Source organism: Pyxicephalus adspersus, chromosome 1 (genome assembly GCF_032062135.1).
Source record: "Pyxicephalus adspersus chromosome 1, UCB_Pads_2.0, whole genome shotgun sequence".
Classification (NCBI taxonomy): Eukaryota; Metazoa; Chordata; class Amphibia; order Anura; family Pyxicephalidae; genus Pyxicephalus; species Pyxicephalus adspersus.
Window position 1 is genome coordinate 64,178,191 of NC_092858.1, and position 14,112 is coordinate 64,192,302.

The 14,112-nt window shown below is 34.3% G+C and overlaps 1 protein-coding gene across 1 annotated transcript in view; it reads left to right on the plus strand.

Annotated features, from left to right (window-relative positions):
- The window catches only part of MYO16 (myosin XVI), a 126,220-nt gene that overhangs the window by 93,213 nt on the left and 18,895 nt on the right, over positions 1-14,112 (plus strand). The window contains exons 25-31 of the mRNA XM_072401576.1: positions 1,289-1,461; positions 3,746-3,826; positions 4,348-4,553; positions 8,006-8,108; positions 8,947-9,043; positions 11,816-12,056; positions 12,930-13,240. Coding sequence (XP_072257677.1) covers positions 1,289-1,461; positions 3,746-3,826; positions 4,348-4,553; positions 8,006-8,108; positions 8,947-9,043; positions 11,816-12,056; positions 12,930-13,240 — 1,212 coding nt within the window. The remainder of the gene's footprint in view (positions 1-1,288; positions 1,462-3,745; positions 3,827-4,347; positions 4,554-8,005; positions 8,109-8,946; positions 9,044-11,815; positions 12,057-12,929; positions 13,241-14,112) is intronic.

A 14,112-nucleotide genomic window follows, 5' to 3' on the forward strand; every position in this document is an offset into this window, starting at 1 on the left:
TGTCTTCCATTCTAATCATAGGTCTAAAGTCACCTATAAACGTAAATGTCTATTGAGTACACAGAGAGAGCTGCTCCTGTTCACATAAAGGTGCAGACTATACATAGAAACAAGATTAAATACTCTAGGCTAATTGATGTTAAATGATTGAAAGTGTATATGCATATTATTTAGAAATAGTCACAACATTATATATATTCCAATTATTTTTTTAACTGCTAGGCATATTAAACTCAAAATTTACAAGCTAAATGAGGAAGAACAGAAAAATAAACCTCATTTTACCATATTTATTAATTTGAGGATTTGTCCTGCTGAGCTGTAGTTATGTATTATTGTAAATAATATGGCTTACTGTGTATCTAATACACTGATTATTTCTGCTAACTTCCATAGCTATGCTCCAGTGTAGCTGCTTTATCTTAGTATACTGAGTCAATCAATGTTTCATCCCAATGATAATAGTATCACTATTGTTAATGCTTCTAGTCTATAGCAATTTAGCATTCACATATGTAACATTTACTGTTTTCATTTACCACCAGTTTAGGAGGCTGTTTTCTCTATTTAGAAAAAATAACTTGGTTTTATCAGGAGTTTCTTGAGACCTCAAAAATATTTTAAAGGTAACTTGAGTTGAGAAAGGCTGATATTAATATATGAGGCATTTGTATGCTTACTTGAACTTAGGTGTTTTTGTGTATTTTTTCAGATTTGTGCATCTAGTGTGAGGCTTGTGCCAGAGCTTTTTGTAATAAAGTCCAATAATAAAGTCCAGTATCTGGTACTATATCCCTTAAAATACCAATTTGTTATTATTACAAGATTTTATATAGCTCCAAAATATTAGTAGTTTACTGTCGTTGGTTATGTCTAAGTGTCCCTCAGAGGGGCTCACAATCTAACATGCTACCATAGTCATATGTCATTAAGTGTCCAAGGCCAATTTTGTTGTTTATTATTGCCTAAATCAAGGCTCCCTAAAACTTTTCCCGGGTATGTGAAGTCATCAGTTTATCCACTCAAATGCCAAATATCTTACTCACTTATAGTGCCCACACAGAATTCATAACACCACACCGTTTCATCATCCTTCCTGTTGTATCTTCCACTGACAGTAAGGGTATTCTCGCACAAATTAGTTCAGCTTCCAAATCCTGAGCCATGCAACAAATGCAAACCTCTCACTACTGTTAATACTGAAATATAGCTTGTTTCATAAATATTTCAAGCAGCTATCATTTTTTTCCAGTTTTTTCTATTACTAATTATTAATGTTTTTGCATAGCCAGTGAAAATGTGATAGTCAACCAGATTTTTCAGTCCAAACTGACTCAAACAGGATCACTTGTACCCCCATATCCACCTTTGAAGCTCAGAGGACCTAAAGCGGCCTTACTTTTTAAAAAAACACTATCCACGTCAAATGGAGAGACAAAAAACATTCTGGAACTTAGTAAGGTAAGATCCAGCAAGATTATACGTTGTGTGTGTATCATTACATATTGTTTATTGCTATACCATGCAAAAGTGTAGCAGATACCTATGTTATATTTTTAAATTCCATTACAAACATAGAAACACACACACTGGTATCGCACTAAAATGGCTTGTTTTTTTTCTTAAGGGTAAGGAAACATTTACATAATACTACATGTAATACTTTCAGCATTTATGCATTTTCAGCCTTTTTTTTTTAAAGCAAAATACCCCATTCTGAAATGTACTTTTACAATAGTCTGGTATAAATGTGCGGAAAGACAGGCAGAGCATTTTGGAATACTTCATTATTAAAATGTGTATAAAAACACCATCTGGTAGTTTTTTATTCCTATCTCAAAATGCAAACTGCAAAGTTTTCTTCATAACAGTATTTGTCCATGTCAGCAGAGATGTGACAGCTATTAAATAGCTTGCCCATATTTCGTTTTTACTTTAAAAAAGATGAGGGCCCAGGAAGGGTCAGAAGAGCGATTTACTTTCTGGTAATTTACAGAACAAATTTACTGCCTCTCATATTATACAATATAGTAATCTGCACTATATCTGCTCTGTGCTGGGCATCCTGAAACTTTTAAATACTAAGTATAGGGTGCATATACCCGAACAGGCTTGATGAGGAACTTTAACCTTCAGTAAATTCTGTATCAAAGTATAGAATGAGAAACCATAGTTTTTACAGTTGAGTTATATGTAACGTTCTATGTAGCTTAGATTAGAGTAATATAAATAATTTTATTTGTGTAATTAATCTGTAAATTAATATGTATGTGGGGGTAGTTGTAATATATATTCAGGCTCTACATCTAGCTTATTAGTTTTAAACTTTGTGCTAGTTGTGGGTCAGGTTTGGTAAACTGAAAATAATACACTCTCTTAGAGGATAACTAAACTTATGTCTGTATATAATAAGCAGAAATGGCAGTTGTATGCCCTGAAGATGTCTTATGGGGAATATTTACAAATCACAAAAATGTAAATGTTCTATCCAATGTTACCTATAATATAAATGTTATGAGCATACCACACATTATGTATTTATCAAAAACTATACAGTTTCCATTTGAAGGTCTTTTTGGAAATGTATTTTTAATATTGTTGTAACAAGTTGCAATCCCAAAGTAGTGAAGTATTTACAAGTCAGTAACAGTTGCCCTCAGTAGAACTAATATAATCCTGTACTGGCATGAATGATTTATAGCAATAATGTTCCTTGTGGGTTTCTACTGCTTAATTTTATCTTTGTTTATAAATTTCAAAGATGCCTCTCATGGCAACGGCATGGGTTGTGCATGCAAACTCATTTATACGCTTACTAGTTCGGTTTTTACAAAGCTGTATGCATTTAGTATATGTTCTGCTCCAGTGTTAGCTCTGCATCCCTTGCATCATTCTTTCTTCTATGCTGACCTTTTTATGCTTCACCCTTCTTCTACCACCATGACATCTGCATTCCTCCTCCATTACTGGTTACCTCTGCACTCCCTGTGCACTGTCTATCTCTCTCTCTCACCACTGCAGAATCCTGCCTCCGTGCACCCTTCTTTTACAATTGATCACATTTGCATTTCTGTCCCACCACAGCTTACATCTGTACAACCTTTATCCATTGCTCATCTGAACTGTTAAAGTGTGAAAATTCCCAGCTGGAACATTTGTGCTAGATTGTTTGTCAGTGCAAGGAGGGGGCCTCTATACTCCAAACAATCTAGAACAAAAGCACCCTGTAAGCAGAAAGTCATCAAACATTAAAACCTTTAAGCAGCTATGAAACCATCCTCATAGTTATAGTAAATCACAGATGGTCAAGATGCTGGCAGGCTATCAGTTGGCTGGCTTAGTTGCAGGTCAAGCAGGAAAAGTAGTCAACCATTCATAGGATTCCTTTTTCTGCTTGCATTTTGGTGGAACCAAATAAAGCATCATCCTACATCTGCCACCATCCACAGATAGATCCTTGTCTGAGAATTGCAGGGAGAATAGTGTTGTGCACAAATCTGATGGGCAGAGGATTCCACTGCAAACAGTAGCCCACAACCAAGAGGTGACCCAAACACATCCATGACTCAATGAGGGTCACAATCCAATGTTTAAGAAACACTGTGTTAAAAGTTAGGTTTTATATTACCTTTAGGACAAGCATATATGTAAGCAACTGAGTGTTCTATGTAATGTATTGAGGAATATGTTGGTAGGATAACAGTCTGAAATAAAATATGCATATAAATGTTTTTTTCTTTATTAGTTGGTAAAAAAGAAAGGATCAAATTCATTTCTTCAAAAGCTGGAACGTGGAGGCCCCACTACTGTTACTATACAACTCAGGGTAAGTGCTTTGAAGCAAAACTCCAGCCCTATGTCATTCTTTGTTTGTTATACAAACACCTCACCTATAGGAGCCCACCTCATTTCCTGAAGAATGATCAGCTTTATCTAGACTTTACCTAGACTGGGCTTTTTTTATCGAGGCTCTCCAAGACTTTAGAAGATAGATTATCATGGGAGAACCTGTACCAGATCCATTTCAGGTTTGCTGGATAACCCAGATTGTAACATAAGAGTCTGTCTTCTCCAGTCTTAGAGAGCTTTAATAAATCAGGCCCTTTGCCCTCGGTCCGCCCTTTTTATTCCTTAAAATTAGTTGCTTTCAATCATGAAGACTTACTATCAGAAACAAGAAATGAAAAAAATAGGACCAAATAAACATTAGCCTTACATTAGTTTGGAGGGAACTAATTAAAGTTGTTTTGTTCTTATTTCATTTGTTGGCATAGGAAAGGGAGATTGCATGTACTCTGTAAACATTGTACACATTTCTAATGAACAAGGCTTGTCTTTACTGTGCAGAAATCTCTCACAGAACTAATCGGGAAGCTACAAGGCAGCACAGCCCATCTTATGCATTGTATCAAGCCTAATAGTTCAAAAATGGCAGAAACCTTTGATAATTTTTATGTGTCAGCGCAACTACAATATATTGGAGTGCTGGAGATGGTGAAAATTATACGTCATGGTTATCCTGTACGCTTGGCTTTCCCCGACTTCCTGTCAAGGTGGGTAATACAATTCATTATGTTAGTAAAGGGATTGTGGCACTATTTCAAATATATATATATATTATGATTTATATTTCATAATATATAACTATAAAACCGTTTTTTTTTTAATTTCACAGCAGTCAAAAAACTTAACGATTAGATACGTTTGGAATATATTATATATAACAGAACAACAGGTCAAAAATTACAGCATAGTCTTTGAAAACAATAGACTGATAGTAAGCAGTCTGTTTCCATGGCAACCTAACTCATTACTAATTTGCTATGCTGATTCTAAAGTGATTCCAAGTATTGTAGTGATCTCTATTTATTGTGCACATGTGCATGCTTGAACATGTGTTTGGTAATATACTGTTATCTTTTATCTGTAGCATAAACAATTTAACATTATATTTTATCATATCCATAATAGAATTCATGTGTTTTGTGAAGTTGTAGGCTCTCCACCTAGCAAAGTGAGTTTTCACTCTGGAAAATGTATGTTAAATTTCCAGCATGACCTTATTCACTAACATTAGTTGTGGAATGTGATCTTCAACTTTACAAAGTAAATATTCACTTTGTAAATTTTATTAATTTTAGTTTCAGTAATGAGCAGCTATTACCTGTTTAAAGGGGTAAAATATAAACAATAGTTCCCAAATACAATGAAAACAATATGATTACCATGGTTTGGCAAATGTGTAGTTGTCACTGCATCATTCCCTCACGTGATTTAACTTTAAAGAGCTTGTTCTTTCATATTGTGCTAGTTTATAGGCTATTAGTATGAGCTATAGCTAAGTGGTATTACTCTGCTTTGGTGTTAAAGTGGAAATAAACTCACTTTCTCTTGCTCATGTGGTCGTGCCAACATCTTCTCCTAGTTCTTCTAGGTTCAGGCTCCTGAATCATCCTGATTGACTGGGCTGGAATGAATGAATTTCCATGCATGCTCATGGGAGTTCATTCATTCCTTTACTGAGGCATTCCAAAATTGTACACTAAACTGTGTATGCAAGAAGACTGCCAACAGGCAAGTAAAGTTTATTGCAGAAGAGAAAAAGCATATCTCTTTGACAAAAATGAAGTCACTGTTCTAATGTTTTATATTGAGGTTCAGTTCCACTTTAAGTTAGAAAATCAGTCATACAGTGAGTAAATTGTTATCCATGAGTTATCCGACATATAGATATTAGGCATTGTGAGAAGGATCTGTAAAGCACAACCAACCTGCAGTACTGCAAAGAAATCAGTGATTTTATACTTTTTATTTGAACATAATTTATTAATTTCGACAAAATAATATTCATGGTAAGTGGTCATGTAAAAAAAGTAAATTCATCTAATGTAAATTGGTTTTAAGTATAAAGGGTGATTTAAGATAATGGTGATTTACTTGGTTGAATGGAATGTAAAATTGAGATGTATTTTTGTTGCTGAGAATCTAATATAAAAAAATGAAGTTTTTTCTCGTACACGCCTTATTTTTTTCACCACTTTAAATCCATTAAATTATATTCTGTTGTTAGATTAGGTGTCGATAATAAAAACATCCTTAGGATATGCTGATGGAATTGAATTTAAACCTCAGATGTTGAGGGTCTGATGTTCTGTTTGCTATTTATATGTGTGATATTATCATGCCAAGATCAAATGAGTTCTGCAGACCCTCAGAAGCAAGGTTGTAGATGCTTGTCAGTCTGCCAAAGGCAATATGAGCAAAGACTAAGAACGTCCAATTGTTCTTGTTCGATAATCATATCAAGGCCGATATTGGACGAGAATCTGGTGTGTGTACAGCCCTCATCGTCCATCGTCTGAACGACCATCCTGGTGGATGCAAAGACGTTCGACGACAAAGGATCTTCATGGAAGCAAAGGGAGAGGGCGGGCTCCAGGGTGCCGCTCCGTCGTTCTCCCCCTTACCTCTCCATATAGCAGAACGGTGCTGTATGTACAGCATTTGTTCATGCATCGTGCAGTGCTAGTCACTGTAAAGGATTTTGAAAGATCCTTTCCAACGACATTGCATGTGTGTACCTAGCCTAAGCCTTTTTAAATAATGTACTCTGGATTGATTAGGTAAAGAGAGAATTGTATGGCCACATACAATGGAAGTAGAAATAGTGGGCTTTATAAAAGCTCTCCAAGGCTGGCGAGAATACACTTTCGTCAGTGAAGCTGGGTGATCCAGCAAACCTGGAATGGAATTCTAAAAGTCATTTTCTATTCTATTTGTTTCTATTTGTTAGCAAATGTTTTAAATCCTGGACCAGATCCATTCCAGGTTTTTTCATCATTTAGGTTCACTGATAAAAGTGTGTCCTCTCAAGTCTTGGAGAGCTTTAATAAATCAGGCCCAGTGTATAACCTAAAACTGCATTTTGGGAGCTGTCCTCATATTGACTGTAAAGCATGGTGTTGGAAATTTGATGATTTGGGGTTGCAACTTTAAATTATGTGCTATATCAAAGTTGTGTAGTTGAGAATGCAGAGCCATCAGACCTTTTCAAGCATAAATGATCTAAATCACATTAGCTCCAAATGAAAAAATGAACTGGCCTAGTAAATGAATTGAATTGAATCATATTATAATGTGAAACAGTATACTATTTAATCCACTGATATCTTGTTGAATAATTACTGAAAAGCTTTTTTTAAGAATATCCCCTTGATCATTATCTATAAGATGTATATACTTGTATCTATATAAGATGTTACCTGTATACATTAGATTTTAATTACTCAGTCCATCTTTTTAGATGCATTTTGCCTTTTTAGCCAAGTCAGCAAATAGTTATCACTACTGTTGCAAGTTTGGCTAATCCTATGAAATATAGCTATAAAGAAAATTTATGGCTCAGATTAATTTTTCAGTCACCTTTATATCACTGGATGAATGTCTGTGATTGATAAGAGCTTATGTAAAAAGAGAGAACCAAGGATGATTTATTAAATAATGTTTAGCTGTATAAATCTTTTAAGATTAAATGCTGACACAACTACTCATATGAATAATTTTGTGTAGAAATTATAAACTAGAGATTTCATGACCTGACCCACATATGGTAAATTACACATTTCTCACCAGTATTTTGATGATGAGAATGCTTGCTACACTCCCAACAAAAGGAAGATTAAGCACTCGCATCTTCTAGTAATGTGTGCTGAAACTAATATTCCATCAGTACCCATAATTAATGGTGATTATGCCCATCAAGCTTTCTGTTTTTTTTTTCCAGTTTAAATTTCTGTTTATTTGTATCTTAGATATTTACTTTATGTGGTAATGGATTTCACATACATTTTTAAAACCTAAGACTATGTATTAATATATTTACATTTTATAAGAAGAATGTCAAATACATAACAGTCTGTGTTTAGAACAGTCCACAATTATCATTGATGCTTTATCTGTCATCTTCCATATGTAACTTCTACTTAATTCTTGCCATGGATTATAGGTATAAGCACTTAACAGAAATTCTAACAAGAGAGAAGCCCAAAGCATCACCAGAAGAGAAATGTCGCCATGTTCTTGAGCAGTGCAAACAGCAAGGATGGCAGGTAAATAATAGAAAAAAATCATTTGCACATGGTCGATCTGATTAGCACTTACCAGTCTTATCTTTTCATTTTGCTCTAGGCACTGTGTCATGTACCATTTTGTGTAGTTCCATAGTGGTTAGGTTTTCCAGGAAAGACTTGGTGTTGCCCAGTGCGCAGGTAAATTTCCCAACGTGTTGAGGTTAAAAGTAAAAATGGAAACCGCCTTACAATTTTTCTGAATTTGGAACCCAAATTTACTAAGAATGAGTTTCCATGATAATCATTTCAAAATCTCTCTGTGGTTTCATAATCAATGACTTACTTACTTACTCCAGATATAAGACACTTGGTATCAAAGAATAATGCTTTGTGAGGGCATACAAGAAGCAGGATCAGTAACAAGTCACAATTAGGAGCTTCAAAATGCCAGAAATAACTGCCCAAAATCCTTTTTATTTGTCAAACTTAAACAAAAATGATTGATCACTAAAGAGTGTCATATACCCTTTTTATCACAGTTAAAAGATCTGCACCATATGAACATTCTAAGATCAGTTATTACAACAATCAATACCAACTTGAATGTACCACTGATCTAGCAAGTTTCAGAAAACTTTACCAAGCAAAACAGAGAAAACTCAACCAGAATGTCTGCATTAAAATATACCTTATTTAATACAGTATTAGTCACTAAAACTCCAAAATTGAAGATCTGTCTGTCACAAAGACCTCTTTCAAACCAAGTCATGATCATTACCACCTCTTTCAAACCAAGTCATGCTGCATTACATTCTCTATGAACACATGCTCTTACTGAAGGTTATTCAAGTGCAATTCATTTATTTGCATGTTGCAGATTGGAACTCGGAAAGTGTTTTTGAAATACTGGCAAGCTGATCAACTTAATGACATGTGTATTCAGCTTCAGCGAAAAATCATACTATGTCAAAAAGGTAAGATTGTTTTCCATATTTGCTTAATTACGAGTTCTATGTATAAGTTCTACAGCCATCACCTTATAACGTGCGTGTATGTAATGTACGTATTTATGTAAATCAATTGATCTTAATGTAACTGTATATTTTTTTTTCAACAAATATTTTGAAACACTTTTCGAGACATTAGCTGATCAGGATTTCAAAAGAGCGAGTGACTTTTCCAGCTAGTGTTAGATGTCGAACCAAATGTAGCTGCATTTTTAAAGGCATCTTTTTGTATGATCTTCTCAGTAAGCACGGACATGTATTGGTAGATAGTTTCCATGACAACTATTGCTCACAACTATGTCTTCTAATGCAATATACACAGCCCATGGGGCAAATGTAATTAACTTGTTTTTACCCTACAGTACTAAATTACCATTTACTTAAATAAATAATTGGCAATTTCTGTTAAGTGCTGAAACGAGCACCCCTCTACATAAATATTAATAAATCCTATCATTTATATATGTTAACTCTTGGATAATACAGAAACTTTGTAGACTTATTGTATCTGCATTTAGTGATAATGTAATAAAATAATGACAGTAATTAGTATATAAAGTTTGGTGTATTTATTTGATTTTTGGTCCAGCTGCTATGCAGAATCACCAGCATAGTCATATTAGGGAGTTTTAGTTCATTTTTTTCCTTATTGTTGGGAAGGAATACACTGGAATAGAAGACTTAAATAATAAAACAATAGAATATATGTATATTATGTAACTATTGTTGGAATACCTAACAGCTCTTTATGAATATGATGACTTCACAAATTTAAATGCAATTAACTTTTCATATTAACTTCTATTTGTTTGTGCAAGTTAAGTTCAATAGACTTAGAAAATTTGCCAACAAGTAATGGCAAACTGTTGCAAAAAATGAGAGAGAGTGAGCTGGGGTTTCCAGATGGGCAAATAGGAATATAATACGTGTCATACAATATTTCACACAGTGATATACAAAAAGTATATACGAACAGTTGGTAATAAGTCCAACCCATTTGGCTTCTTAGGATATTGCACCTCCTCCTTTACATATGTAGCCCTATTCTGACCCAGTCTGCAGGCTACTGATGTGTTGTGGCACAACCTATGTGGAAGAACATAAGCAAAGCCTTTACTTTATCTGTGGAAACAGGATGAAATCTCTCATAAGCGCAGTGCCTCCATTCAATTGGGTCTTGTGAGTAACAAGTGCAGTCCCAGTTGAGAATAGTATACTCATAGACAATAATCCACACTGTATTAGCAGAAAGTCTCTGTATTGAATAGTAACAACATATGAAATCCAGTGTAACATCAAACTTTGCAATCTTCAAACAGCAGCAGTGTAAACATGTTAAAGTCTTTTCAGTATGTTCCCGTGGGAGGATTGTGCCATAACTTGTTTGAACGGTTTGAAGTTATCCTTTCTTTGCGCATGCAACAGAATCTGAGTCCCTCACTCTCCAGACCATGTCCTTCTCAAGGGCTTACCCAAGAATACCTGCCCCAGGCTAGGTCAGTACTGATAACCTCATCCCCACACAGCCGCCATCTTGGAACATGGCAAAACATACTGCAGTAATTATCATAGAATACACTAATGCATAAACAGGCAGTGAAATTACTACATTGCTACACATATTTTGCTTACATTTGAGGAAAGAGAATGAATGAAATCTCATTTCCAACGCATTTCGCCAACTAGGCTTCTAGGTTTATAGAGACTATGGGCTAAATGATAAGACAGGATTTGTTGAGGTATGGATTTGTAAAAAGTGTATTCTGGATAAAGCGAATGAGTGAGTATATATATATATATATGTGTGTATTTATTATGTAATTAAGTACAGAGATATCTAAAAAATAGATATGAGTATCTTATGGATGTAGTATAATTACATTCTGTGTAAATTAGGAATTAAACAAAATTATATTTATTGAAATGTTTGTTGATGGTGTTATTAGTACTAAGTATTGGACAGAATTAATATATTATATTGGGATATCTGAATAAGACTGGAAGAAGAAAAATATAAATATAAAGGAAATTTACTGGTGCCAGAAAATACTCTAGTAATCGAATGATAGAAGATTAGATGATTAGGGAAAAGGGATACTTATTTAAACATATTATTAAATGGCTTTATTAATATGATATTCCAAATTAGGGATAGAATACTTATTGATTACAGTCAGAAATGGTCATGTCAGCAATTAAACTAGATATATGCATCCAAAAATTAATCAAACAATATTATTCACAGTGTTGGAAAAGGAATAAGATGTAAGAATAAATAACTACAGAGAATAATAATCATATGTAGAAAGTCAATGTAGGTGGCCTCAGGAACAAGAAAAAAATTACCTGCATACAATGTATTTATGTATGTATAGATTGTGAACCTCTGGAAGCCTTGATGATGTCAGAGAGTGTTGCAGAACTAAAATGAGAGGACTCACAGCCAGAGGCAGCATCAGATCTGGATACCCGCCTAACTAGGCATTCAATGATGCTCAGTGCGCATTAATATTGCAGAGTATATTAATAAATAGTTTTTTGTTATTTCCATATTTTGTTTGTTTTTCTAGAACATAGGGAGGTTTGTAGAGCTATTCTTTTCTGGGTGAGGCTGTGTGAACCTGCTGGTTGACAATGCATTAAAGTAGCCGAAGCAGCTTAACTGTGGACATGTTATAAGTAATAGAAACATTTGGTATCATTTAGTTCCTAATTTTTTTATTCTTTTTTTTATATTAGTCATAAGGAGGTTTCTAGCTCGTCAACAGCTGCGGCATAAAATGAACATTAAACAAAATGATATTACTTGCATAGAAGACTTCCTTCTGTCTGTAGAAAACATGGGGCAACAAGCCTTTCATTCATTGGTTATCCAAAATGCTACTGACATTGCTCGAGAAAAAGAGAAACTTCCCTCTGACCCAGAGGCTACCAACATCAAAACACAACCAGCTTTGGATAAGGAAGATATTTCTAACAGGTAATGTCCATATTGCAATTTGGCAATTATGACAAGTCATCTGTACTATAAAAGGCCAGCATTACAATTCTTATCATGGAAAAATGAAATGCAATGTTCTGCTACCAGAAACATTGACTTAGAAAATGTATTTTGTGTACCTTTAACTTACTTTAAATATTATCACTATGCCCCTACTAAAATTGCTGTCCAGGGTTCCATTGTCTGTACTTCACTGCCTACACAAAAAGACATATCTTGTTTTGTAGAATTCTGCAATACACACACACCTATTAAGGTACAATATCTATTACCAGGGCAGTCAGAAGCAAAGAATTGCTGTAAAGATAAAGTGAAAAATTAGGGTTAGGTTGATGGCAAACCATAAGGTGAATTAAAAAGAATAAACTAGAATTAAATAGAAAATAAACTAAAGTTAACAAATGAAAACATGTAAACATTTGCAATCTAAATAAAGGCTTAGTTTCTACTTTAAATAAGACATAATATATGCCAAAGCATGCATTTCTTTTACTTCTAAAGCCAGTTTATTTCTTTGGTGAAGGAGAACGGGGTAATAGAATTTCTCAGATAGCCACATCACAATCTGATCAACCATTCACAATCATTTTGGCTAAGTACAAGTCACAGTTAGATAGGTAATAAAACATAAAATAGTTGTAGCTCTGTATTGAATATATGCTAAAATCCATTAAATGGGAACAGTTTAAGTTCTTTTAGGTTCACTCTTATGCCAGAAGGGACCATGCATGTGGCTGAATTGTGTAAAGATCAATATTCACAATTATTATTGCCCGGACAGAAATATGAATCCTTGTATACAGTATATATTTCTGTGGTATATTAAGCGATGTGCATTCTCTGTATTTTTAGAAATGAAGAAACTGGAAAAAGGATGTTGAAAAGTACCTTTGGAGGATACCGTTCTACACCTAACTTGTTTCATTCAGATTCTATTACAATTCCACTAAGTGTGGGAAGTTTGGCACAATCTGCACCTGGGACATCCGGAAGATCAATGTCTCTGCACACAGTCTTAAGTTTAGATGACAGTAGTAATCTACAGTCACCTCGAAAACAGCCTCCTCCAAAACCAAAGAGAAACCCCACTACAAGATTAAGTGCTTCTTATGAAGCTGTTAGTGCATGTCTTATTTCTGCCGCCAAGGACCTTGATAATGATGGTAAGGGACACCTAACTGGGCTTTTAAGTAAATACAATGGAATCAGTCATGTTTTAAAATAAGACACAATCATGAAACATCACCAATAAAAAAATAAAACTACCAAAACACAATGAATGTCCTTGATATGGCAAAGGTTCAACAATAAAGTTTTCTATTGAAAGTTTTTTTAGGATTAGGATAAAGCTGTTCAATTACACTTATTGTTGGTTGAGTTTAATATGAACATATATTTGGTTGAAGATTATTAGTAGAAACTTTTTTTTTAGATTAAAAGTTAGGGTTAGGATACTATAATTAAAGTATATCTGAAGCCAAAGCATTGGCTTTAGATATACTTTATAAAGTATAAGTCCATAAAGTATGGAAACCAGTTTTAATTTCTTTGCTATTTTGTGTTATTTTCAAAAGATTCCCTGTCCCTGCTTGTCTTCTACAATCAATAGGAAAAGAGAGGAGATGTCCCTATAGTGTGAGAAAACCCCTTTTGGACTGTATTGAAAGAAGTACAAGTGTCTCCACTTCTCCTGTTCTAGTGACAACTCAAAATGGGTTTTCCAATTACTTTTTGTCCCACAGTGGTCACCATGACAAATAAAAATTACCTTTTTTTAGCAGGGACATTTACAGCTGTAAAATCCTAACCTTAAAAAAACAAAATTTTTTTTTTGTTTTATACACACTTTTGGGGCCCATTTGTAAAGCACTAAATTGGAGATTCACTGAAAGGATTCCTGATGGAGGATCTTCTAGGTCTAGGCAGTGATTGATTTATTTATATATGGACCCCTTTAAATGTATGTTTTAAAGTTTGGTTATCATGATTATCCTCTCCCTTTAACACCCCCCCCCCCCCCCCGTCTATATTCCTT